Source organism: Hemicordylus capensis, chromosome 5 (assembly GCF_027244095.1).
Source record: "Hemicordylus capensis ecotype Gifberg chromosome 5, rHemCap1.1.pri, whole genome shotgun sequence".
Lineage (NCBI taxonomy): Eukaryota > Metazoa > Chordata > Lepidosauria > Squamata > Cordylidae > Hemicordylus > Hemicordylus capensis.
The window spans coordinates 178419644-178445963 of NC_069661.1; the positions used below are offsets into that span (position 1 = coordinate 178419644).

At 40.7% G+C, this 26320-nt stretch overlaps 1 protein-coding gene across 2 annotated transcripts in view; it reads left to right on the forward strand.

Moving 5' to 3' along the window:
* Positions 1-23633, forward strand: part of CNTN1 (contactin 1) — a 309859-nt gene extending 286226 nt beyond the window's left edge. Inside the window, exons 20-25 of one of the 2 annotated variants that reach the window (XM_053258259.1) lie at positions 8094-8328; positions 12926-13029; positions 13345-13531; positions 16369-16481; positions 16934-17090; positions 21233-23633. In XM_053258259.1, coding sequence (XP_053114234.1) covers positions 8094-8328; positions 12926-13029; positions 13345-13531; positions 16369-16481; positions 16934-17090; positions 21233-21279 — 843 coding nt within the window. In that variant the 3' untranslated portion in view covers positions 21280-23633. The remainder of the gene's footprint in view (positions 1-8093; positions 8329-12925; positions 13030-13344; positions 13532-16368; positions 16482-16933; positions 17091-21232) is intronic. The other variant, XM_053258258.1, reaches the window with a different exon arrangement.
* Positions 23634-26320: the final 2687 nt, after the last annotated feature.

Here is a 26320-nt window from a genome sequence, read left to right on the forward strand (position 1 = left end):
CAGTCAACCTGTGGCATTGGTCTGTAGCACATGTGGTAACCCCCCATGCAGTCTACATTCAAGGGAACCTGAATGTCCAGGCGGACATGCTGAGCAGACTAAAAAGGGTTTCCCACTTGTGGACCTTAGACCAGGGTATCCTCCAGGACCTATTCGCAATATAGGGTGCTCCGGATATGGATGTCTTTGCATCCATAATGCGCAGTGTCTCCTCTATTGTTCCAGGGGAGTGGGAGGGGAGGGCTCTCTGGGGAATGCATTCATCCTGTCCTGGAAAGGCCCTTTCCTTTACCTGTTTCCACTGTTTCCCGTCATACCAAAGATTCTTCACAAGCTGAAGGAGGACTGCTCCTGGGCAATCCTGATAGCCCCTTGGTGTCCTAGAAGGCCTTGATTTGCAGCTCTGCGGCAGTTGGCGGTAACTTGGGTGTGCCTTCCCACTTTAACTTGCCTGCTGTCGCAGGAGAAGGGTTGGGTGCTCCATCGGGACATCCAGTCCCTGCACCTGACTGCCTGGAAGATCCTGCCGACTTCCTGGTGAGACACAAGGACGTTTAGTTGGCAGCTAGAAAGTCCTCAATGAGGAAGTCGTATGGACATAAATGGACTCGTTTCTGTACATTTTCCACTCAAAATGGTTTGAAGTTCTTAGTCCATCTGTTCAAAATGTTTGTACCTATCTATTGTTTTGAAAGAATCTGGTTTGAAACTCTCCTCTCTCGGTACTTTTGGTGGCCATTGTGGCTCATTCACCTGTCTCTCAGGTTTCTTGGTTCAAGCACCCGCGGATAAAAAGTTTTCTGCAGGGTTTATTGCCTGTTCTACTGGATGACCTGTCATGTCACTGGCTTGGGATTTATCTGTGGTTCTGGCTGGGTTGCTGCGACCACCCTTTGAGCCTTTGGCTTCCTTTGATCCTCGTCTCCTAATGTTGCCTTCTTGGTAGCTATCACCTCCGCCAGGAGAGTGTGTGAACTGCGGGCCCTAAGAGCTGATCTACCGTACCTGCAGTTTCACAAAGATAAGGTTGTGCTCCGGCATGTTCAGTTCCTGCCGAAGGTAGTTTCTACTTTTTATAGCTCCCTACCACTCACCTTGCCTGTATATTTTCAAAATCCTTCATCTGATGCAAAACGCAGGTTGCACCGTCTGGACGTTAGGACGGCATTATCTTTTTATGTTCAGAGGTCAGCGGAGTGGAGGAGAACTCCTTCTCTGTTCATTATGTATGATGGGCCTCACAAAGGCTTGCAAGTTTCTGCTCAGTCCCTGTGCAGGTGGATTGTCTCTACCATTGAACTTTATTACAATTTAACAGTTGCCTGTGACCATTAAGGCACACTCAGTTCGGTCCATGGCGGTCTATGTTGCCTTTGATTGGGCAGTCTCTTTGGACACTATCTGCCAAGCAGCTACTTGGGCCTCGCCCCATTCCTTTTTTCATCATTATGCCATTGATACCGGGGCAAGGAATGATGCTAAGTTTGGCAGTACCGTGCTGCAGTCAATTGATGTACCTCAATTTATTTGAAATAAATTCTTCATGCAGAGTGCATCCTTGTTTCTGTTTGTTCCCACCTCCTTGGGTGCTAGTTTGTTATGTGCCCATTGGTGTAAAAGACAGAGACCACTTCGAAGAACTACAAGTTGCTTACCTGTAACTTTAGTTCTTCTAATGGTCATCTGTCCTTTTACACGCCCTCTCATCCTCCCTGCTGGGTCTACTGAAGGCAGACTCCGTGACTGAGGGAATGTGGAGTGGCACAGCCGCATATAGCAGCTGGGGGTGGGGTTCCCGCCTAAATTATGAGAACTGAGCTTGTTAGGTTCCGATGAGTTCTCTGCACAGGCGCATAGCCCATTGATGTAAAAGGACAGATGACCACTAGAAGAACTAAAGTTACAGGTAAGCAACCTGTAGTTCCCAGGGTAAATATGATAATTCACATGTACAGCACATCAGCACTCATGCACAAACAATATGAGCCAGGAAAGGACTTTTGAAAACCAGAAATGCTGCTAAAGAACTTACTAGTACTGAACCAATTCTGAACTGAGCTGAGGGAAATTTGCATATCACAATTTATAATCAACATTAAGTGGAATCCTTCAAAAGATAAAATTGCAATTCAGGAATTATTATTAAGTTAATCGTATGTTAAATGCTATGTTTTTACATCTGCTTCAAGCATAAGCTAGTAGTCCTGCAGGAAGACTAAGTGAAGGGATTGAAGCACATCTTTCTACCCTGAAACTTCAAGGAAACTGAGGCATTCCTGGATGGAACAGAAGAACTCTCCAGGATCAACCACTAGAGGAGGAGGAGGTTTCCACAGAGGATGAAATAATCCCATTGATGTGTACATGGAAGCACTTGACACACAGGATCAGGAGAATCAGAAAACATCCCTGCTGGATCGGGCACAAGACCCATCTAGTCCAGCATCCTGTTTCACACAGTGGCCGACTAGATGCCACTGGAAGCCTACAGCAGGAGTTGAGGGAATGCCCTCTCTCCTGCTGTTACTCCCCTGAAACTGGTACTCAGAGGCATCCTACTTTTGAGGCTGGAGGTGTCCCTCTGACGAGTAGCCGTTGATAGACCTCTCCTCCATGAAGTTATCCAAGCCCCTCTTAAAACCATCCAGGTTGTTCGCTGTCACCACATCTTGTGGCAGATAATTCCACAAGTTGATTATGCGTTGTGTGAAAAAATACTTCCGTTTACTGGTCCTAAATTTCCCGGCAATCCGTTTCATGGGAAGACCTCTGGTTCTAGTGTTATGTGAGAAGGAGAAGAATTTCTCTCTATCCACTGTCTCCACCCTGCAGATTTTATAGACCTCTATCATGTCTCCCCGCATTCGCCTTTTTTCTAAACTAAATAGCCCCAGGTGTTGTAGCATTGCCGCATAAGAAAGATGCTCTAGGCCCCTGATCATTTTGTTTGCCCACTTCTGCACCTTTTCCAGTTCTACAATGTCCTTTTTTAGATGTGGTGACCAGAATTGTACACAGTACTCCAGGTGTGGCCACACCATCGTTTTGTATAAGGGCATTATAATATTAGCAGTTTCATTTCCAATCCCCTTTCTAATGATCCCTAGCATGGAATTGGCCTTTTGCACAGCTGCCACACATTGAGTTGACACTTTCAACGAGCTGTCCACCATGACCCCAAGATCCCTCTCCTGGTCATTCACCAACAGCTCAGATCCCATCAACATATACTTGAAGTTGGGGTTTCTCGTCCCAATGAGCATCACTTTATACTTGCCAACACTGAAGCACATTTGCCATTTTGTAGCCCACTCCCTCAGTTTGGAGAGATATTTTGGAGCTCCTCACAATCTGTTTTGGATTTCATTACCTGAAAGAGTTTGGTATCATCTGCAAATCTGGCCACCTCGCTGCTTACCCCTACTTCTAGATCATTTATGAATAAATTAAAACGAATCTGTTCCAGTACAGATCCCTGGGGGACCCCACTTCTTTCTTCCCTCCATTGTGAAAACTCTCCATTTACAGTATACCCACCCTCTGTTTCCTTTCTTTCAGACAGTTAGCAATCCACATATGTACTTGTCCCTTTATCCCATAATTGCTAAGTTTTCTCAGGAGTCTTTGATGACTTCCATTGATTTCATCAGAGCAGTGTTGAATACACTGTCCAAACGAGCGTATCTCCCACGGGAGCTTTATCTCCACATTCATTCTTCTCCAGCACCAAAGTTCAAAAGCATCAATGCTTTTTCTGTCTTGTTCTTCAAAGTCCAGTTTTCGCATCCATAGAGTGTCATGGTGGAAACCATTGTCCGAACGATTCTAATCTTTGTAGGTGTAGACACGTCACGGCATTTAAATATCTTTTCCAAGGCCTTCATTGCAACCCTACCAAGTGCTAGTTTGCAGCGTATTTCTTGACTGCTGGATCCTTTACTGGTTAGTTTGGGGGGGGTGCATTTTATATCCCACTCTTCCTCCAAGGAGCCCAGAGTGGTGTACTACATACTTAGGTTTCTCCTCACAACAACCCTGTGAAGTAGGTTAGGCTGAGAGAGAAGTGACTGGCCCAAAGTCACCCAGCTAGATTCATGGCTGAATGGGGATTTGAACTCAGGTCTTTCCGGTCCTAGTCCAGCACTCTAGCCACTACACCATGCTGGCTCCTTTACTGTTGACAGTCAGTCCTAAAAGGCAGAAGCTATCCACCACTTCAGTGTCTTCATTGTCAATTCTATAATGTACCTGTTGTCATTAGTTTAGTCTTCTGTACATTTCTGTACATTTAGTTGTAGTCCCATTTTTTCCACTGTGTTCCTTGACTTTAATTACTAGAGCTTGCATATCATCCGCATTCTCAGCTTTCAGAGTGGTGTTATCAGCATAGCGCAGGTTACTGATGTTTTATCCTCCAACTTTAAAACCATGCTCATCTTCTTCCAATCCTGTTTCTCTCAGTATATGTTCAGCATATAAATTAAATAAAGAAGGACAAAGTATACAGCCTTGTCTTACTCCTTTGCCGATCTGGAGCCAGTCTATTTCAGCATGTTCCAGCATTTCCCTTTCCACGTAGGGCTCTAATCTACGCTGGACGATCCTGAACATTATTTTGCAAGCATGTGAAATTAAGGATATTGTGCAATGGATTGCGCAATCTGTTAAATCTCCTTTCTTTGGTATGGGTATGTAGGCTGATCTCTTCCAATCTGTTGGCCACTGTGTTGTTCTCCAAATTTGCTGGCATAGTTTGGTTAGAGCCTTGACTGATTCTTCTTCTATTGCCTGCCATATTTCTGTAGCTATTCTATCAATTCCTGTAGCCTTCCTATTTGGTAATGACTGGAGTGCTGATCTAACTTCATCTTCCTGTACTAGGGGTTCTTGCAAGAAGAGGATATCTTCTAGAGTATCTGTATTGTGTATCTGTACATAAGTCCCTGCCGTATAGATTTTCAGTATAGTCCTTCCATCTCTGTTTGATCTTCTCTGCATCAGCTACTATCTGTCCTTTGTCATCCCTTAATATACCAATTTGAAGTTGGAACCTCCCTCTGAGTTCAGAGATCTTTTTGAAAACTTGCCTTGTTTTTCTGTGTCTATTTCCATCCTCGAGGTCTTTACAGATGTCATTGTAGTACTGCTTCTACTTTTCTAATAGCTTTCTGAAATTCCCTATTAAATTCCTTCCTGAGGTCTTTATCTTTCTTGACTTATGCTTCTCTCCTATTCTTGGCAATTTCCACCGTCTGTTCTGACATCCATTTTGCATTCTTCTGTTCCTTGGTCTTTGGCAGTCTCTTTTCACATTTGTTCTTATCAGCTTTTATGATTTTATTCCACAATTCCTCTGGTTCCCTATCAATGAGGTTCAGAACTTCAAAGCAGTTCCTGATGTTTTCCTTGAAAATGGTGGGTACATTCTCAAGATCATATCATGGGAGCTGGATAGCTTTGTTTTTCCACTTTAGCTTGACTTGGAACTTGTACATGAGCAGTTCGTAATCTGTTCCACAATTTGCCCCTAGCCATGTCTTTGCTGTTATAACTGAGCTCTTCCACCTCCTTGCACCAATAATGTAATCAATTTTATTTCTATGTACTCCATCTGGTGATATCCGTGTGTATAGGCACCACTGTGGTACGGCTATACTGTATACACAGAGTATAGCCATCATAATCCCTTCATATGAAGCCCGTAACAAAAAAGAAAATAACTCTTATATTTTCAGTTTCATCAGTGCTAGATATGGATATTGCCCAATATAAACAAAAGATCGCTTAAAGATAAGGGATGGCATCTAAACCAGAACCCATGAACGTGCCAGTATCCAGAAACTCACAAACAGAAGGAGAAATGTGCTCATTGGAGGGGTTTCTGATAGTGGCATGTCACTGCATAGAAGTTTTGGATGTAAATATGGTTTTTAGAACCTCTGACATTCTCTGTAGCCAAGTAAAAGGATACATAACATTCATTTTATGATATCCCGTAGGTTTGGCAGCAGTGAGTGGTCTTTTATAGCACATATTTTTTCAGTTTTATAGTATCTTTAAATTTTTGGCAACTGTTGATTGCCAGAAACATGGGGGGAAATTCGGTGACATATCTTGTGCTGCATGTAAAGACCCATATCCATAACCATGTTGGCACTGAACAGATGTGAATCATTTCCAACTGTGACTAAATTTTTTAAATTATAACCAAGGGGATGGTGACTAATGAAAGATCAGAGAGTACCAAAACTCTCACTTTGTTCTTTCACTTGGACACAAATAGATTTATGTACCAATTATTCATCTCAGCCTAATGGGAAGCTTTTCCATCTGTTTTGGAATGGGCATCTCATTTAACTTGTAAAAAAGTGGGTTAAGATTTCAGTTATTTCCTTCTGTGTAATTCACAACATAGCCACCAGCATGTATATTAAGGATATGTGTGTTTTTATTTTCAGTATTTATTTTCAGTATCATTCTGGTTCAGTGCAAATAAATAGGATTATGTAAGGATATGACTGTGTTCTTTAAAATGTACAGACTTTACATTTGCTGTTCCAATAATTTAATAAATTATGACATCAAAACAGAGAGTAAAGACAGGCTGGCACACCTACATGATTTTCTATGATTCATGAAGCCCGAAAGAGACAGACCCTCAGGGACCTAGTTATACACTTCCAAATCCTGATTGCAGTATAGACCAGGTTCACACAAAGGGAGGAACCTGAGGTTGCCCCAGCCAAAGATATGGAAGAAACTTGGTTGACACTGCAGATGGTCACTTATCTCAGTTTGTAAGTTGATTTGTAAGTGGTCTGTGTCTAGAGGGAAGACCACCAGCAGCCAAGCACTAGCAAAGGCTTTGGAAGGGTTGGGTTGGAAGCTTAAGGTCTAACCCTTGCAGATAAAGTGAGCTCTCTTTCCCTTTACCTGGTCTTGGTGGGGGATAGGGATATGCATGGAACCAGTTCGGTGCACTCCCAGGCAGTATTCTCTCTAACAGGGATTCTCAGATGTTGTTGACTACAACTTCCAGAATCCCCACCTGCAATGGCTTATTCTTGGGGATTCTGGGAGTTGTAGTCAACAACATTTGGAAAATCCTGTTAGAGGGAACTGCTCCCAGGAGTGCGGGGGTGGGGGTAACTAAGAGGCAGGAAAGGCCCAACCTTGTATATGTGGTAAATATTCAGCCAAATAAAAAGATTAAACTTTCACATCCACCAGTTCAGGGGTGGCCAGAAATGACCTCGGAGATCATTTGAATGTAGGAGCCATTTTACGGCTCATTTACTTGAGGAAAAAACCGTGAAAAATCGCAATAAATAAATGAAAAAAATTGGTGATTTCTGGCTTCAGGGGGGCATTGCTGGACCATTGGAAACCTGTAGAGCATGGTAAGGCACTTTTCTTTGCCCTTTCAAGTCATGTTTTGGGCAATTTTTGGCCTCCAGGAACCTAGCTCAGTTTTGTCTAAATAGACTGGCAGTGGAATCTCAAGGTTGCAGGCAGGAACTGCCCATGGCCCTATCTTGGACATACCATGGAGGGAACTTTGGATCTTCTATATGCAAGCATGCAGATGCTTTTCCTAGAGCAGCTCCATCCCCTGAGCGGAATATCTTACAGTGCTCACACATGTACTCTCCCATTCATATGCAAACCAGGATGAGCCCTGCTTAACAAATTCATGCTTTGCTACCACAAGACTAACTCCAGAAATTACTTATTCTCGCCGCAGATTGCTTGAGCCCCTAACGCAGATTGTATCCTGGAGACAGACATTAGGGCATGCCATGAGGTTCCCTTCTTACACTGTGCATGCATATTTCAGGAAGCAAGGACAACCTCTCTTTTTCTTATTTATGTCTTTTATATAGCAGTAGAGAGAGACATAGTAATTTCTCTTCCAGGTTAGCTGGACCCCAAAACAACAGCATTCATGCTGGGGTCTAGGAATACACTATAACATTTTGTTTCAAGTTCCCACTTGTAATTAAGTTATAAAATTAATTATAATTAAGGTATAACTAATTGTAACTCACTAACTTGTTCTTGTAAAATTGATTCTCAACATTCTCTTGTTTTAGCCTTTGCCAAGAGAGTACCATTTTGGTAATGATTTTGGATATGTGATAGCCTTCAAGTCCTTTGATCAAAATGACTGGAAAAAAGTTACAGTTACTCAATCTGATGTTGGTCGGTATATTCATAAGGATGAATCAATGCCCCCTTCATCGAAATATCAAGTAAAAGTGAGAGCATTTAATAACAGAGGGAATGGACCCTTTAGTCTTCCTGTTATCATCTATTCAGCAGAAGATGGTGAGTAGAAATTGTGTGATACATTGGAAGCCAACTTGTACTTTTAAAAACCCTGTTCATGTGAATTGGGTGCACAAATCAAATGCCCCAGTTGGCCGGAACCAACCCTGATTTGGTGTGTATGGGTCAATTTTCAGCACATTAATTGTTACATTAACATTATTATTAAAATTATATATAAAAGCAGTTTTAGTTACTTGTCAATCTTCCTGCTCCTCTTAAGGGACCCACAATTTTTAACCAAGGATATTGGCCAGAAAATAGGCCTTATCCCTTCCAGGTCAGTGGGGTACCTGGAGTGCATGCCAGCCCCAAATAAATCCCAAGTCTTCTCCTCTCCCTAAACTCTCCCTAAAACCGCTGCTAACTTGGCAAAGAGGCATCTTTTAACGTGGTGATTCTCTTTATTTAGCAGTGGGAGAATAACTTGCCCTATCCACCCGAGCACAGTACCTCCAGTGACTGTTGCTGGTGTCTGTCTTTTTAGATTGTGAGCCCTTTGGGGACAGGGATCTATCTTATTTATTTATTATTTCTCTGTGTAAACTGCCCTGAGCCATGAAATCAAATGAGTGAATGAATGAAAAACTGCTGTTGCTTTCACATTGCAATTCTAGGCATGCTTACTGGGAGTAAGCCTCTTGGCTATACTGTGGGACATATTTCCAAGTAAACATGCATAGAATGGCTCTGTAAGGCAGTTTCCGCTTCTGTGGTGCTGCAGGATGTTCCTGCCTAGGAGACAGTAAAAAAATCCCTGGGGGCCACATTTAGCCCCAAGCCTTATGTTGTACAGGCTTGATGCGAATAGTCTACTTATATCACTACAAACATTCTGCTCACATGACTAGTGTAACATGGAAGCTCTGAACTCTTGGAAGGTCACAGTTCCATTTCAATGAAACAAAAAAACAGAGGCTGGAGTAAACAGCTTATTTTAATGTGTTAACCACCAGTATATCATCAAAACCACCTTTGCATGGCCAATAATGAGAACTCATTAAACATGTTCTTGGAAGTTTTCAAACTGGAAGTATTTTCACATTGAAAATACAGATTCAAACTGTAACCACGACTACATGCAAGCTATAATCCTTGGTACCTTTATTGCACCTAGGAATTGTTTAACATACCTTTTGCTTCTCATATTTCATATATCCTGAACATATATATAGATACTTAAACCACTGTGTCCTAATTATTTCCAGTGCTAAGGTGGAAATTCGATTCAGACAAGCCATTCTTCTGCTTCTGTTAAAGTCATCTGTTGAATGCTATCCCAGCGAAAGTCAATACGTGATAAAAGTTTAAGACAATAACACTACCACTGTTAATTGTAATCATCATGTGAAAATCCCAGTCTCAATTGCTTTGTCTCAAATTTTAGTAATGAGAACCATACTTTGGTGTTTGTGGATAATTTATTAAAATTATTAATGTGATTTATTAACTGTTACTGAAAGCTCATGTTAAAAAAATATGTTCCATACAAGATTATTTTGTTTTCTTTGATACTGTTCATGAGAGTATCTGTTTTTCCCTGAACAGTGACTGTTTTGATGCATAGTTGACTTGATGCCCAGTTAAAAGATTAAGTATATGAAAGGTTTCCTGAGCTTAGGCAGCAGTGCCCTGTCTGTTGCAACTTGTTACTAAAGATCTTCAAAAGAGCATTGATCTTTGCTTGAAAAATGCCATCTTTCATAAACACCAGACTGCCTTAATTTCACAACTATTTAAAAAATCTTGAATTTTTCTAAGCAAAACAAGTAAATCTAAAATAAAATAAAAAGATTTAAAAAATATTGCAGTATTGTACAATTAGGGCCATACTTTCAAACACATCTATTAGTTGTGTCCAATAAGATAACAGAGAGTGCTTTCAACACTTGTATGTAATCACATTCACCAAGGAACACAGCCAGCAAAACAGTATATTATATACCTAATTTGTGTACTAAGAAAGGATGTGTGCATTATACAGTAAGCACTAGAATCTAACCACATTCTAAGTATGTATTTTTCTTGCTAAATACTGAAAGTTTTATGGCACCTAACTTTTAGCTATTAATGTGGATTTTTTGGTAAATTTTACAATACAAGCCGACCCCCGCACAGAGCATCTGCGCGTTTTTGGGGGCCGGCTACCTCTCTCCCCCCCACCCCAGTCTCCAGCCGGGCCGCCGCCGGCCTCCACGTTCGGGCCAGGCCCGCCGCCGGCCTCCCTGGCCGGGCCAGGCCCGCCGCCACCGGCCTCCCCAGCCGGGCCTGGGCCCCCTCCACCACCGGCCTCCCCAGCCGGGCCAGGCCCGCCTCCATGGCCCGGCAAGGCCCGCCACCACCTCTGTCCTCCACCACAGACGCGCCTCAGCCAGTCAGGTGCGTCCCTCCGCTCCGCTGCCCAGCCAATCAGCTGGGTTGCCGGGAGGCACCCCCACAGAGGCTGAGGCACGTCTACGGGGATTAAATATATAGATGCTTTTACACCATTCTTTTCTACATTGTTTCAACACTCACAGATATGTGATATCCACTATTGGCAAGAAGCTAATAATACTGCTATGCTATAGGGCCATTGTACAGGTATAATACTGTTATAGGGTCACACTTAGATTGTACACCAATATAAACTTGGCCCTATTTCCATCTTTATTTATTTATGTTAGAATTCAGCCATTCCCTTCCACATTGTCCCAAAGTGATGTACATAGTAAAAGTTTGAATAAACACAAAAATATAAAATCCACAATAGTAGCAAAAGTAGTAGCAAATAGTAAAAGTAGCAGTGATGATATACTGAAATGTTGAAGGATATAACATTACAGTTCACAGCAGCAGTAATCGAGATAACATAGTTTCCAAAAGCCATTCACTACTGTTTGTGTATTGTCATTGATTCCTCAAAAATGACTGCATAAGACTGATTAACTATGAAATCATGCATATTTTCCATAGCATGATGTGCTGTATACTGTTCTGAGGATAAAATATTTCAGAAATAAATACACGCAATATTTGAGAGAATTGTGGGGATAAGAAAATTGTGTTCTAATGCTTTTCTGTTTTATCTGAATATAAGCAACTGAACCTTATATTTTGTAAAACTAAATTTAAGAAGTAACTAATACTTAAGGATATCAGTGAGAGAGGTGTGGGAAAATAAGGGCATATTTTGCCCAGCTTCTCCCACTATTTATCTGCTTCATGACAACTTTCAGATGTGACCTTTCTGTGTATTGGTCAGGTCTTCTATGAAATGTACAGGATGGATCAAAGCCAGTTACAGTAAACACCGGGGTGGGGGGGTGGGGAGTGCTAAGCTAAAGCTGGAGAGGGGAACACACCGGAAACAATGTCTGAAAAACAAGAACTCTGCACTGATGCAACTGTGTAAATGAGTTGAGCTGTGTGAATACAGTACTATGCATTTGGGATTAAATCACACTGAACACAGTAGTATTTACTTCCAAATAAACCTACATAGGATTAAGTGATAAATACATTAAAGTTTAGAGAATCCAAACATCATCTTAATGAAAATAATAGATTATTGTGGATGGTAAAGGGACTAAGAATCTGAATTACATTTTAGGAACAGGCTTAAATTAGTGCCATGGTAGACTTTCTTAAAGTTGTTGTTAGTTGGTGAGCTGCCAAAGAACAATTTGTTATGAGGCCACCATATAAATAAAGTTGTTGTTTAACAGCAGTCTCCTCCTCAGGGGTAGTAAAACAGTAGAATGCTGGAAGGGTGAAAGAAAGATGGGGTTATGAATGTGATGGAGGATGGCTGGAGAGAGAGATTTGCGAGTCAACATGGAGGAGAGTTAGGAGGGCACTGAGAAGGAAGCTTGCATTGTTGCTATCTCTTATAGAACTTTTTGTGAATGTTGCAAAACCGCCAAAATCAAATGGCTTCCTCCCCACCCATTTCCTAAAAACTAAAGGCAGAGGGAGAGAGCACTGTCCGCAACTAATCTGCTGCAGCAAGCAAATTGAGAAAAGGCAAAAACCTAGTCAGATGGAGAGTGATTGGCATGTACACACACACACACACACACACAAGCAGGTGGCAGCTTTGACCACCACCATCCCCAAGCATCCATGGTTGGCCCATGGAGTTACTCCTTCTGAAGCAAGAGGCAGGATAAAGCAAACAAAGCATTGGGCTAAGCAGTCAGGAGCTGTGAGCAAGACACTTAAGTGCGCAATGGCTAGGAAAACACATACTGGAGCAGATATCAGTTGCTGCAAGCATGCTCTGCAGGTCAGTGCAGGGTTCCTCATTTGCTTTGCTCTGTTGTGCTTTATGCCATTCCACCAGCCAACAACCCACCCACCCAAATGTAGCTTTAGCAGCAGCAACTATGTATGTCAGTGCATGTTCATGTTTGCCATCTTCTGGCTACTGCCCAGCCTGTCTTATGCCACCCTTGCAGCCTCTGGAAACAGTGCATTAGTGCAGATTCCATTCAAAATAATTTCGAAACAGTGGGCATTTTGTGCTACAGAGACAACCTCAAATTAAAAAAATTCAAATCAACGCATTACCTTTAGTATATCTCATTTAGACTATTACTCATGATTTTCCCCCCAGCTCCTACTGAAAGACCTAGACATGTGAATATAAAAGTACGATCATCCACCGAAGCTACTGTTTCTTGGCAGCATATTTCCAATCCCTCTCTTACTGGCTATCAGGTGAGTGAAAAATACTCTCTTCTTCACTGAAATACAACAGAAGTACCAAGAGGGCAATAAGCACAAACACAACCCTGCCTTTGTAGATGGGGGGTAAATCTGAAGTTAAAATTGTTCAGCTTGTTTGGAGGGTTGTCTAAGTGGACCCAGTGTCTTGCAAAAATCTCTTTTGTTTTTGGACAGCATTTCTCATTCAAGGGCCATTCAAGCAGTATTGTCTGAAAATTTATGTCTTGATACTGAGCTTAAAGACTTTCTGTAAATTGTCTAACAAGATACTTGTACTCTATAACCAGTCCTCTTTCATGTTTATAGATCCGTTATTGGTCTGTTCATGAAAAAGAAATAGCTGCAAATAAAGTTCAAGTGAGCAATAAGAATGTTTCGGTGAGGTTGGAAAACTTGAAGCCTGATACACAATATCATGTAGATGTGGCAGCCTTCAATAGTGCAGGCATTGGACCTACTAGTTCCACTTTGGTTTTCACTACTGAAAAAGCACGTAAGTAAAGTAGTGTATGTGATTATTTTCTCCTGTTAATTAGCACTGTATAGATTATCAATTTTATATCATCTTTTTGCTGTTTAAAATGTCATGAAAGATGAAGCTTTCATCGGATTGCCTCAGATATAACCAGGTATTTCTCTCAGAAGTAAGAAAATAGCAGGATTTGTTTCCAAGGCAAATGCAAATTTGTCACTCCTCTTTAAGCAAAACCCACTGGTGTGGCAGTGGCAACAGTTCTGCGGCTGAAGAGGGAAGCAGGATAATTTGATCTGTCACACTATTTTTCTCTCCAGTCTGCAATATGTGTTTTAGGAAGAAGGGCCCCAATGCCCCTACTCCTAAGTAATGTCAGTTTTCCAAGAGCTACTGCCATTCCAATCAAAATTGTTTTCTGACTTGGATTGTAAACTGGAACCAGAGAAAAAATTAGGAGCTTGCAAAGTTCACCTTTTTCTTTCTTTCTTAAGCAACATTATGCCCAACGCTCACATTTTAGACTCCAGCCCAGTGACCTTTGTTGGGATAAACACGTGTGGCGCGCACACACACACACACACACACACACACACACACACTCAGCCCACTGTCCTTTGTTGGGATAAACACATGTGTGTGCATGCACCACACGTACATGCGTGATGTGCACAAAACCGACAAAGCCAATCCAGTTTAAGTCTGAACCTAATTTGGCCTGGTCAGATTCTGTGCACCGTTGAACTGGACCTGCTTTGAACCCATCCGGTTTGAAGGGTCTTCGATCTATATTGGTAAAGAGAAATCCAGTGAGGGCAAGAGGGCAGGGGAGCTCTCCTTAAGGTAGATGGGGTGTGTAATGTATTCCCCTGACTCAGCCAGGTAGATGATTAACTGGCTGGCCAGTGCTGGCTGGCCTTCTCAGTCACCTAGCTCACAAGGGAGAATCTTATCCACTGAGTCACTGCTCTGAGTGGTCTGAGTAGCTTCCTGGTTGTTTAAAATCTTTAACTTTCAAAAGCCTAGAAAGAAAAAGAAAAAGATTTTGGTAAAACAGAGGTTCTGGTAGTTTAAATTTGCTGCCACCAAGCACTCTAAACTTTCAGAGATTGGACCACTGGACTAGACTGCTTTAGTCCAGGGTCTCTCTTGAACTGATTATTGGGTAAATATAGAAACCTGCTCCCCAAGCACTTGCCTGCATATGGAACTAATGATAGCTGAACTGAGCTCTTAGTGATGCTGTGCACTAGTGGGTTTTTCTCCTTCCATCTGAGTTAATAACCAACTCTGAGAGGCTTGGGGGGGGAAGAAAAGAACACAAACAGTTTATTCAGTCCTACAGACTGGTCTGTCTGAGGCGCTAGCTTTTTAGATGCCCTTGAAAAATGCTTAACTTGGTTACAAGAATGTTTCAAAACACCCAGATCTTTCATGAAATCTCAGTTACAAGATATTTAGAAATTGCAAAGCACACCCAAAATAAATATAATTCCTAGTGCAAAGTCTGACTAAACATACTTTCCCCTATGTTAGATTCCAAAGCCCCAAAAGTCTGGGCTTCATTCCCCCTTGAAAACTCACCAAAAATCCTGATGAGATCAAACTTGTGCAAAATCTCTGACCCTCAGAGATTCTCCTGCAGCCTCCACCATGCTAAGAGCAGTCACCATGCCGGTCACTGTCCCACCACACTCTCTCCACAGACTTCCTGCTTCTTCTTCCCAGAAGTAGCTCTCATGTCCCACCCACCTGGTGGACTGTTTAGTCAAGACCTGGGGGGTCGCCAGCCTCTCAGTCAAGCACAGAGTTTCACTTCCTGTTCACTCTATTGGTGTGGGAAGGTTGATCCCTACATGGTGGGGAAAGAGTAAAAAAATTACCTTAGGAGTGCCACCAGTGACAGCGGTGGCTCTTCCCCTCTTTCTCCGGCGTCTCCCTGAGTAGGCAGGGCCAGTATGGACCTCTGCACAAGCATAGAGGTCACTAAAATGGCCTGCACGCTTGCAAATTGCATGGTCATGCAAATGGCCTCTGTGCATGCATGGAACTGGGCCCGAACCAGCCCTGCCTACTTAGGGGGAGACCAGCGGAGGTGTGGGGGGGGAGCCATTCCACAGCTGCCACCGGCGGCACTTTTAAGGTCATTTCTTAGTCTTTTCCTGCCCAATCTACCTTTTAGGAGAGTCCTGTACCCCCCACCCTTTTACCAGTAGAATTCTAAGCCAACTCAGGTCGAACCGGACCCGGTTCAGTTCGAATTCGGACCAGCCAAGGCCAGTTCGGCTTGACCCCAAACCCGTTGAACACAGCTCGACCCAAGCTGGTTCGAACATTACACACACACACACACACACACACACACACAGACAATTTCACTTAGCTGGAGAAGGCAGCATATTTTAATAAAGAAGTTACCTTTATATTGAATGAAATGTAATGAAAAACCATTTGTATTTTGCAAAAATCAAAAAATCAATACATTACAACAGCCTCTTTGTGCTTTGTCAACTCTTCCTCAGTCTAACAATTTTATTCAGTTATTCAAGCAGATGTGATTATCAGCTCATCAGAGGTCTTGAGTATTTGATATAAAATAACATACTGTCCCATTAATCAGTTGTTTTCATGGATTACATCATGGATTTCTTTTAAACACTTATATCTTCTCTCCAATTATGCTGCAAATGAATTGCTCTGCTTAATAAAATGAATCACTAACAAGCAGCAAAGAATAAATACCTTTGACAAAACAGAGAGAGAGAGTTTAATGATATAGTTGCATTGTTATGAAGGGTCTCCCTACCACACCCTGCTCTCTTCATATCTTAGAATAAAGTGCATTTACTGTTTTTCAGCTCCCAGGCAGAAGCCCAATATTACCGGTGCTGTAAGGTATGGTTCAAAGTTCCTCATCACATGGGATCACGTCAGGTCACAGTCCAATGAATCCAGTGTGAAAGGATATAAAGTAAGATCTGTATTGAAACGCTTTTGCCTTACTAATTTTAATTAAATGGTCCCTCAGTTGACTTGCTTGTTAATGAATTATTCATTTAAAAACAAGCACACAAGGAGGAACAACTTGATATGTCAAAATCTAAATTAGTTAGGCAAATAGTAATACTTGAATAAACAATTCTAAAATACATTTATTATTTTAAAAAACTTGAACAAACTACTTTCAGGTAGTTTTTTATCACCTTACCAGTGATGCCATCAGCCTACTACTAGAAATAGTTATCTGAACAATTCATTTTAGTCTTGCTATGCTTAAGTTGACTGTTGTTGGGTTTTAAAAATGTTCATGTATTTAATGCTTTCCTGGGGGGAAAAAGAGGTAGTTCCAATGAAATTATGTTTTGTTACTTAAAATATAATGTGGACTTCGGTCTTGTACATGTTATATTTTGTTTTTAAAAGGTGCTCTATAGACCACAGGGCCAATATAATGGCACACTGTATGTGACTGGTAAACATTATATAGAAGTTCCTGCCCCTGTTAAGAATCAATATGTTGTTGAAGTTCGAGCACACAGTGAAGGGGGAGATGGAGAAGTAGCTCAAGTACTAATTCCAGGTAGGTAGACTTTAAATTTCAAAATTAAATATATTTTAAATGAATATCTTTTTCTAACATTATACTAAAGTACAATTATATCAGAGGAAATATCCATTGTAAATAGGAATCAACTTGTATTCCCAGTAAATAAAGCTATACTATATTGGAATCAATTCTTCTTTTTCAAGATTTTCTGTTTACCATTTTCCAGTAAGTAGCAGTATAACAGACAGGACAAAAACCTGGCAGGTTTTATTTAATTTATCTGGATGGCTAATTTGTTTATAAAAACTAGATCTTATGAAGGGTATCAGGGCTGATCCTCACAATATGTCTGTAAAGGTATTGTTAGGCAGCCCCATTTATGAATTAAACAGCTACAAAGCTATTGTTCACAGAAACATTGTGCCTATTTTGACAATACTACCTGATTGGCTCACCCAAACATATGAGGAGGCGTGTGTGTCTCACTCATTCTCCACAACATAATCACAGGGCGGGGGAGGGGGGGATGATATCTGAACTGCTCCTAACTACTTAACAATTAAATCACACACAGAAAAAGGCAGTTTGGCCATTCCTCTGAGTCATTTTCAAGGGCAGCACAATGTTAGGTTCTTTGCACTGGCCAATCCTAGGGACTACAAAGACATGAATGAGCATAGGGAGATCCATCAGAAGAACGGCCCAGCTGGATCAGGCCCAGGGCCCATCTAGTCCAGCATCCCGTTTCACTCTGCCTACCAGATGCCTCTGAGAAGCCCCCAGGCAAGAGCTGAGGGCATGCCCTACTGTTGCTCCCCTGCAAATGGTATTTAGAGGCATCTAGAGGTAGCCTATAGCCCTCAGACTAGTTGCCATTGATAGACTATGAATTTATGGCCCTTTTAAAAGCCATGCAGGCTGTTGGCTGTCACCATATGTTGTGGCAGAGAATTCCATAGGTTAATTATGTGTTATGTGAAAAAGTACTTCCTTTTGTCAGTCCTAAATTTCTTGTCAATCACTTCTTATGGTGACCCCTGGTTCTGGTGTTATGAGAGAGGGAGAAAAATTTCCCTCTACCAACTTTCTCCACACCACGCATTTTTAATAGACCTTTATCATATCTCCCTCAGTCATCTTTTTTTCTAAATTAAAAAGCCCCAGGTGTTGTAGCCTTGCCTTGTAAGGAAGGTGTTCCAGGCCCCTGATCATCCTGGTTACCCTCTTCTGCACCTTCTCCAGTTCTATAATGTTCTTTCTGAGGTATGGTGACCAGAACTGTAGACAGTATTCCAGATGTGACCATACCATAGTTTTGTTTAAGGGCATTATAACATTAGCAGTTTTAGGAGAGCTGGTCTTGTGGTAGCAAGCATGACTTGTGCCCATAGCTAAGCAGGGTCTGCCCTGGTGATTATCTATATATATATATTTCTCCTGGGTTTGCCCAGGAAAAATGCGTCCCGGCAGCCCAGCTGATTGGCTGGGCTGCGGGGGCGCCTGATTGGCTGGCGCACCCAGGAGAATTAACGCCTGGCCCAGCCGCGTATGTTAAGGCGGCACTCGGCCCACTGGCGGCGCCGGCCGCGGCAGGGGGACTCGGCCCGCTGGCAGCGGCGGTGGGGGGATTCGACCTGCTGGCGGCCACGGCGGGGGGACTCGGCCCGCTGGCAGCGGCCGCACTCGGCCCGCTGGTGGCGGCGGCCGCGGCTGGGGGACTCAGGCCGCGGCGGCCGCACTCGGCCCCACCGGAGACGGGGGGTGGAGAGAGAGAGGTAGCTGGCCCCAAAGAGCGCACAGATGCTCTGTGCAGGGTCAGCTTTTTCTTCTTCTTCTTCTTCTTCTTCTTCTTCTTCTTCTTGTTATTATTTATTCAATTTCTATACCGCCCTTCCAAAAATGGCTCAGGGCAGTTTACATAGATAGATAGATAGATAGATAGATAGATAGATAGATAGATAGATAAGATGGCTCCCTGTCCATAAAGGGCGCACAATCTAAAAAGAAACATGAGATAGACACCAGCAACAGTCACTTGAGATACTGTGTTGAGGGTGGATAGGGCCAGTTACTCTGCCCCTGCTAAATAAAGAGAATCACCACGTTAAAAGGTGCCTCTTTGCTAAGTTAGCTGGGGATTGCTAACTTGGTTGCATATGAATGGGAGACTTGATGTGTGAGCACTGCAAGATATTCCCCTCAGGGGATGAAGCCACTCTGGGAAGAGCAGAAGGTTTCAAGTTCCCTCCCTGGCTTCTCCAAGATAGGGCTGAGAGAGATTCCTGCCTGCAACTTTGGAGAAGCCGCTGCCAGTCTGTGAAGACAATACTGAGCTAGATGGACCAATGGTCTGACTCAGTATATGGCACTTTCCTATGTTCCTATGTTCCTGTTTTCAATTCCCTTCCCAATGATTCAATTAGGAAGGGGATTGAAAATCTCATTTTTATTTCAGAAAGGGACATAGTCTCCATTTTAGATATACAGCGGGTTCATATACCTACCAGAAGGTAAGGAAGAGGGAACCAGAGGTTCCCTGAGAGTGCGCACTCCTTGTGCAAGACAGTACTTTCGCCCCTTTCCGTGACATCTGAACCTCCTAATGCCAGGTTGAGAATGTCGGATTTTCCTCTGCCATACAACATTCACCTGACATCCGTACTAAATCAATATGGAAGCTAGTTTCTTCATGGCTGCTTAGATATGGTGACTCATTAGTAATGATGCAGTTAAGCATGGGATGCATCTTTTCCAAAGGCAGCCTTTCCTTCCTTCCTTCCTTCCTTTCCTTCCTTTACTTTCAGAGAAGAGTTGGCAGCCTAATGCATCCACATGCTTCTGGCATGTGTATCTTTTGAGATACAGCCCACTTTCTCACTTGTGCTCACAATCTGATGAAACATGGCATGCTAATTTTTTGCATTGTTGTTCATTGCATCACTGCCAATAATTCTGGGTGGTGGGGTGGTGGTGGGGAGTAAAAGGGGTGAGGAAGATCCAAAGATGCTTGTAACAGAATGTTGCCCATGGCACCTCAGTTGGCTGTTGCCACTGCATTTTACAAAAGTAACAAAGTTTTCAATTTTTAAAATGGCTTGCCTTGTCACCTGTAAAAACCACAATGACTGCAACTTAGAAGCAAGCAAATAAATAGTTCACATTGCATTACAATTCTCCTTATTGTGAACCATAGTGTGTTAATATTTTAAAGACCTATTACAACACAATTTATTATGATTTCAATATTTTCTCTTTCTCTTTCTCTCCCTTACTATCTGGAACCAAGCCTATGGCATGTTGGAGTAAGACAGTCTATAGCTTCATTGATTGTGAAAATACTCAATAAAATGAAAGGCTTCATCCTTAGGGTCCTTAGGGTCAAGATTGGGGTGACCAGATCGGGAATACACATCAGAGAACCAACTCTTGAACTGCCAGTACTGTACTTTTGCACAATGGTGACCTGATTTGACTGAAAAACTCACATCAATACTGTGTGACATGGCTGTTTACTAATGGGAGCATCTGCTTGAGGCTCCTGAATCTTTGCCAGGGGTGGGGGTGAAATTGGCAAGTGGAAGGGAAGAGGAACCCTGCAGTGACAGCAGTTCTCTGTATCCCATTACCATCAGTGATGGTGTGAGGAAAGGAAACCACTGCCAAAGATTTATTCCCATTCACTGATGGAGAGGATGGAAGGAACTGACACCTGCTGACAGCGAGCTGTGGGTGCAGGGGCCAGATGGGCCATAGAGACCCAGTGCAGGGCATTTTCCCAGGGCCCAAGCAACTTGGCACTGCTTAGGGGTTACAGTTTCCTAAAGAAATATCACTTTCTTTAAATTACCTTCAACTGCTTTGAAAAGATTCATAGGTTTCTCAGTCTATGTTTCTGCAAAAGTTAACTTTTATTTAAGGACTTTAGATGTACCAAATAAATGTTGACATTTGCAGAAACAAAGTTTTAAATTAATTAAACCTAATTGGATTTAAAATGGATTAAAATAATTAGATGTAAATTGCAGATATCTACATCAAATACTATTTGGCAAATGTTCATAAACTATTTGATATCAACATTCACAGGAAGAATTTTGAGGAGACGAGAGCAAATCTGTTTTACCTGTAGCCTCTTTCAGCATTTAAAGTAATGGATCTCCCTTTATTTTTAAAAGGCACAATCTATTTAATTTCCAGGAGCCGCGACTGGAGTATCACCTAGTTGTCTTGGTTTATTGCTGCCTGCCATTGGTATCCTTGCCTACTTGGAATTCTGAATGTAGCTGGATTTATCATGTCCTCAACTTAGAGCAAAGGACCTTCCAACCCGAAAGGATTTCAATTCTTTTTTGATTCCTGTGGCACTGTTCTACGCCAAATAAATTACACTTCTGAGCAAATTACCCTCTTGACTCCGGACTTCAAAAAAAGACTGAGGCATCCAGGAACTCCTTCATCAAGCAACTCAACTTTTGAAAGTTTGAGGAATAATTTTTAACTTGTTCCAACTATGCCTTATAAAACATTTCTGCTGATCTGCGACAGTTGCATGATTCGGTCCAATGGGGCAAGTTACAGTGTTAAATCCAATAACATAGGCTGTACAGTGAAAGTAAAATCACCACACATAGGTGCTTTAACTTTAATAACAAGTCGTGAAAACATAATAGAAATTGAAATGTTGATTGTATGTGGTATATGTAGGAGTAACTACGTCTGTCCGTACTATCCTATCTGTTTTGTGTACTGCATAGTTTTGAATGGCCCCTGTCACTTATGACATTTTCAGGTTTTTAGAGATACAGTCAAAGCAAAAACATTGCACTTATTTTTAACAGCTTTCCTTCTTGAAGTGACTAAATGTGGGTTGAGAACATCGGAGTTCAAGGTCAGTAGCAATTGATCTTATTTTAGATGAATTTGGAGTTGCTAATGAGGAGTATTCACAGTATAGGGTTTTCCAGCACCTTTGTTTTAATATACTTCATTTAACTTAACATATAGTTTTAGAAATGATTCTAGTCAAGCCAAGTGTGATTTTTTTCTCAGCCACAGAGAAGTTTATTTTGATGGGCAATTGATATTAATAGCTATATAAATACAAATTTACTTTGCAAATTTAATCTATCATTGTATCCAGATATTATTGTCACAACTTTATCATTAATTAACAGGACTTACATTCCAACATATAAGCAGCCTAATTGGTTTTATTTGCCAAAATGGCACAATGGAAATTAGAAAAAGATACCATTGTACAATCAATGTTAAAGTGACTAGTTTAAGTGTTTTTAATGCTTGAATCAGTTACAAGTATAACAAATGGGTTATGCATTTAAAAAAACCCTAAGTAACACATTTATCCTGAGATTTATTTTTTTGTGACATACATATTGCCTTACTTTAGTGAAGGCCAACCATTAGGAGAATGATTTGCATTTTCCAATAAATTAATATTGTTCTATTTCCTAGAGCTGTAAATAAGAGTTTTAAAGTTCTAAAATGATTTTCCCTATTTAATGTTCCTAACAGATGGAAAGATGTTATAAAAATGCAGGCAGATCATGATTGTTCTGCCTATTTTAAGTATTAGTTATGTTTTCAAAACTGGAATTCCCATAGGAAATACAGAATGTCTTTGTTCTGACTGTGTCTGTTTTATTTAAAGTTGTTAAAAAGAAATAAATTTTTCTTCTATAATCCATAGCGTGCTGGGAGTTTGGTGTGAATGTTGAAAAAACAAACACCCAGTGCTGTTGAATCAACTGGTTCAAGTAATAGTGCAATGTCAAATGCTTCAAGAATTATAAGCTTGGAATCATATTTTATTAGCACAACCTTGTTAGCTGCTTAGAGATAGACTTTAACTTTTTAGGACTGATACTATATGTCCATAATAAATCTAACTACATGAAGTGAGAATAGAACTGTCAATCCTTTGCACCCCTTCTTTAATTTGTATAATTTTTGTACAATATATTTACATTTTAAAAGTCTAAAACTCTTCATTGAAAAATAATTGAACAAAGAATACTGTTTTCATTTAATTTTGACTCTTTGTTACAAGTCAATTTTTTTAAATAAATAGGTAAAAAATAATTTCCCTATAGAGAACAGTCAAAACTACACAAGAACTGAATTTCATAATTTATGTAATTATTTGAAATAAACTAAGATGCATTTGTGTATAAGAGAAACTAATACCTTGGATACAATTTATTTTGGTTCTGTTTTTATGCTGTGTGATTCATTTTTATATTATCTACAACCACAACTAAGCTTTTGCCAAGATGCATGACTTTTAATTTTTAATACATGATATACGAAACAAAACCAGATCATTTTTGCATGAAGAGGATTTGGAAGGTCAAAGCACACTTTTATAATTTAATCTGCAACACAAATGATCTAGTTTCATCACTCATACTAATTAGCTAATCCCAGGTTTACGGTGTTTAACACAATTGTACAAATTTGACTGGGATGTTCACTTCCCAGCAGTTGTCAACACGATTAACTATACTGTACCATCTGCTTTACGATGCAAAGTTATTAATTAAAATTTATATAGATAGATACATTGGTTGTTTCTTTGTATTTCAGGCAATATTGGTATTAGTATTATTTGATACTGGTGATTTTTGGATTTTTTAAAGTTACTTTTTATTATTTTGTTTCCTATTGAGTAGACCAGGACCATGTTTGTCCATTTTACGGTTGAAAAATAAATTATAATTAAATAAATGTATTAATGGTACTCAAGATTTAACCATTTTCATTTGACTTTGCCAGTGGTTAAAGGTTTTGCACATTTGTGGGAAAGGAGGGAATGAAAATAATTTCACCCACAGAAAGAAAGAAAGAAAGAAAGAAAGAAAGAAAGAAAGAAAGAAAGAAAGAAAGAAAGAAAGAAAGATCATCCATACAAGCAAAAACTGTGTTCTACCCAGGTTTGGGAGCTGTGTGTGCTCCCAATTTTCAGTTGTGTGGGTGCAAACAACTAGGTAGGAGGAGGAAGAAGTGATTGTGTGGAAGCAACGAGCAAAAGCTGGGTAGCTTTTCCTCCTACCTTGATTCCACGCAATCACTTCTCCCACCTCCTACCTAATTGTTTGAACCCACACAACCAAAAATAGGGCACGCACACAGCTCCCAAATGTGGGTAAAACTCAGTTTTCGCTTGTGTGAATGATCTCATAGTCATTCAGAAGTTTTTCTTTGTCATGGGACCTATGAATGAATTAACACCCCTGATTAAGGTTCCCCATTATAACTGATTATGCTTGGAAACAGCACCACTTTAAATTATGTATAGCAAATTCTGTTTATTTCTTTTTAAATTTGCATTAATTGTATATAGCTATGGTCAGAGTAAATATTTATCTTGTCTGCCACTGAGTAATCTTAAAATGTTATAACATATCTAACATAATAGTATTGGATGGATGGATTAAAAGTAAGACACAAGTGCAAAAATGTACAATGATTTCCAAAGTGACCAAAGATATAAAACCCATTCAAGTTATAGTGCCCATATTTTTCTCCCTATAGGTTTCCATTAGGGTTGAACTATGTATCATGAACATTTTTGGGAGCCTCAAGACATCCCTTCCCTACTTCATTTAGTGCTTTGAAAGAAGCACTGCCTTCACTCATATTGGCTTTGTTTGTCCTCAGTGAAACCATCACATAATCAAGTCTTCTTGGTTATGTGGCTATGTTATCAGCGTGATGTGATTCTGTCAACCTTTCTTTCCTGGTTGGCTGAGGTACCCATGTGATGTGTATATCATCCAGTTTTCCGTTCAGTAGATTTCATTTATCCTCAGTGATGTCACATCGCCAAACCTGATCTCCTATGTAGCATGAGTCATTATGTTCACTCTATGACCCCCATCCCGCCGCAGTGTCTGATGACTAATATGTAGGGAAATGACATTGGCTGACATCATGGTTAATGAAACCCTTGTAGGAGAGTGTTTTTTGTTCACACAAAGCTCTTGGGATAAGTACTTGTGCAAAGTCTGGAGCTTGTGTTCCAGACTAGTGCTGCACAACCACAAGCATACTTGTGCAACAGTTCTGCAACCTGTGGCATGCCACATTTGTTTTAAAGGAAACTTAGAGCACAACAGTGCAATTCCACACATCCCTGTTTTTAGCACAACTAGAGATTTTCTTGTGCTAGCACAACCTTGTTACTCAAGCCCTTCATTTGTCTGAATGTCAGCCACTGGATGATATGGCTCTAAAAAAGTAGAAGATCGGGGAAATTATAGCAGGATTTTAAAAAGGTAAATTTAAAGTAATTATGCTTTATTGGAAAAAATATTTCAGCCTTCTTGCTCCCCCTTCAACATGTGCAATTCCAGTTTCCAAAGCAACCACTTGTAATCATTTCAGCTCTAGAATTTGTTTCCAAGTTGCTTCCACTCAAAGTTACCATCTACTCAAGTTAATGTCATCAAATGATGCAATTGCAAATGTAAACCATCGCTTACTTAATATTTTTGCAAGGTCTAATGTATAAGCTATGAAAAACTTCATAAGTGGGAAAAGATTTTTCTAGATTAGTCCTAATTTTTCCATAAAGTTCAAATCTGTGGTCTGTATGAGTGCAATAGTGTATGTGTGACTGACTGTATAGGAAAATTTTAAAGGAAAATTAGAGCCGGGTAAGCACATCTTCCTTTCTTTGATCCATCTGAACATTAATCCGAGTACAAAGCTCACTTTTGTAATGAGCATGTGTACAATATGCATAAAAGACCTGATATAGCAAGGTCTTAAGTTCTCCCTTAGTTAAAAACTTTGCATATATAACACATATATATGTGGTGTGTTAAGTTTAAACTGGCAAAGATAAGTTCCACCAAAGCCAAGATTCTGCCATTTCTGACTTCAAAGTCGAATCTAATTTATTGTAGGCAACAGCTGGAATATATCCAAGAAGTTAAAGGTGGAATGATGTGTGTAGAAAATGAATCCATTGTATAACATTGTGAATGTATGCATCATGTTTATATTTGACATTTGAATGTATGTAACAAAAGCTGAAAATCAGCAAAAAGTAGATTTTGCATCTTCCCGTATGCTGCTTTTGAAACAGTGTAGTCAACTTTATGCACTTGGCTTCAAGAACAAAAGAAAAATGACTTGAATAATTCAATAATTTCATTTGAAAATTCAAACTGCTGTGCTCTTGCAATCTAAGGGGCAGTACACGGGCTTTTAAACGAACCACCATAAAATGCTTAATTCAG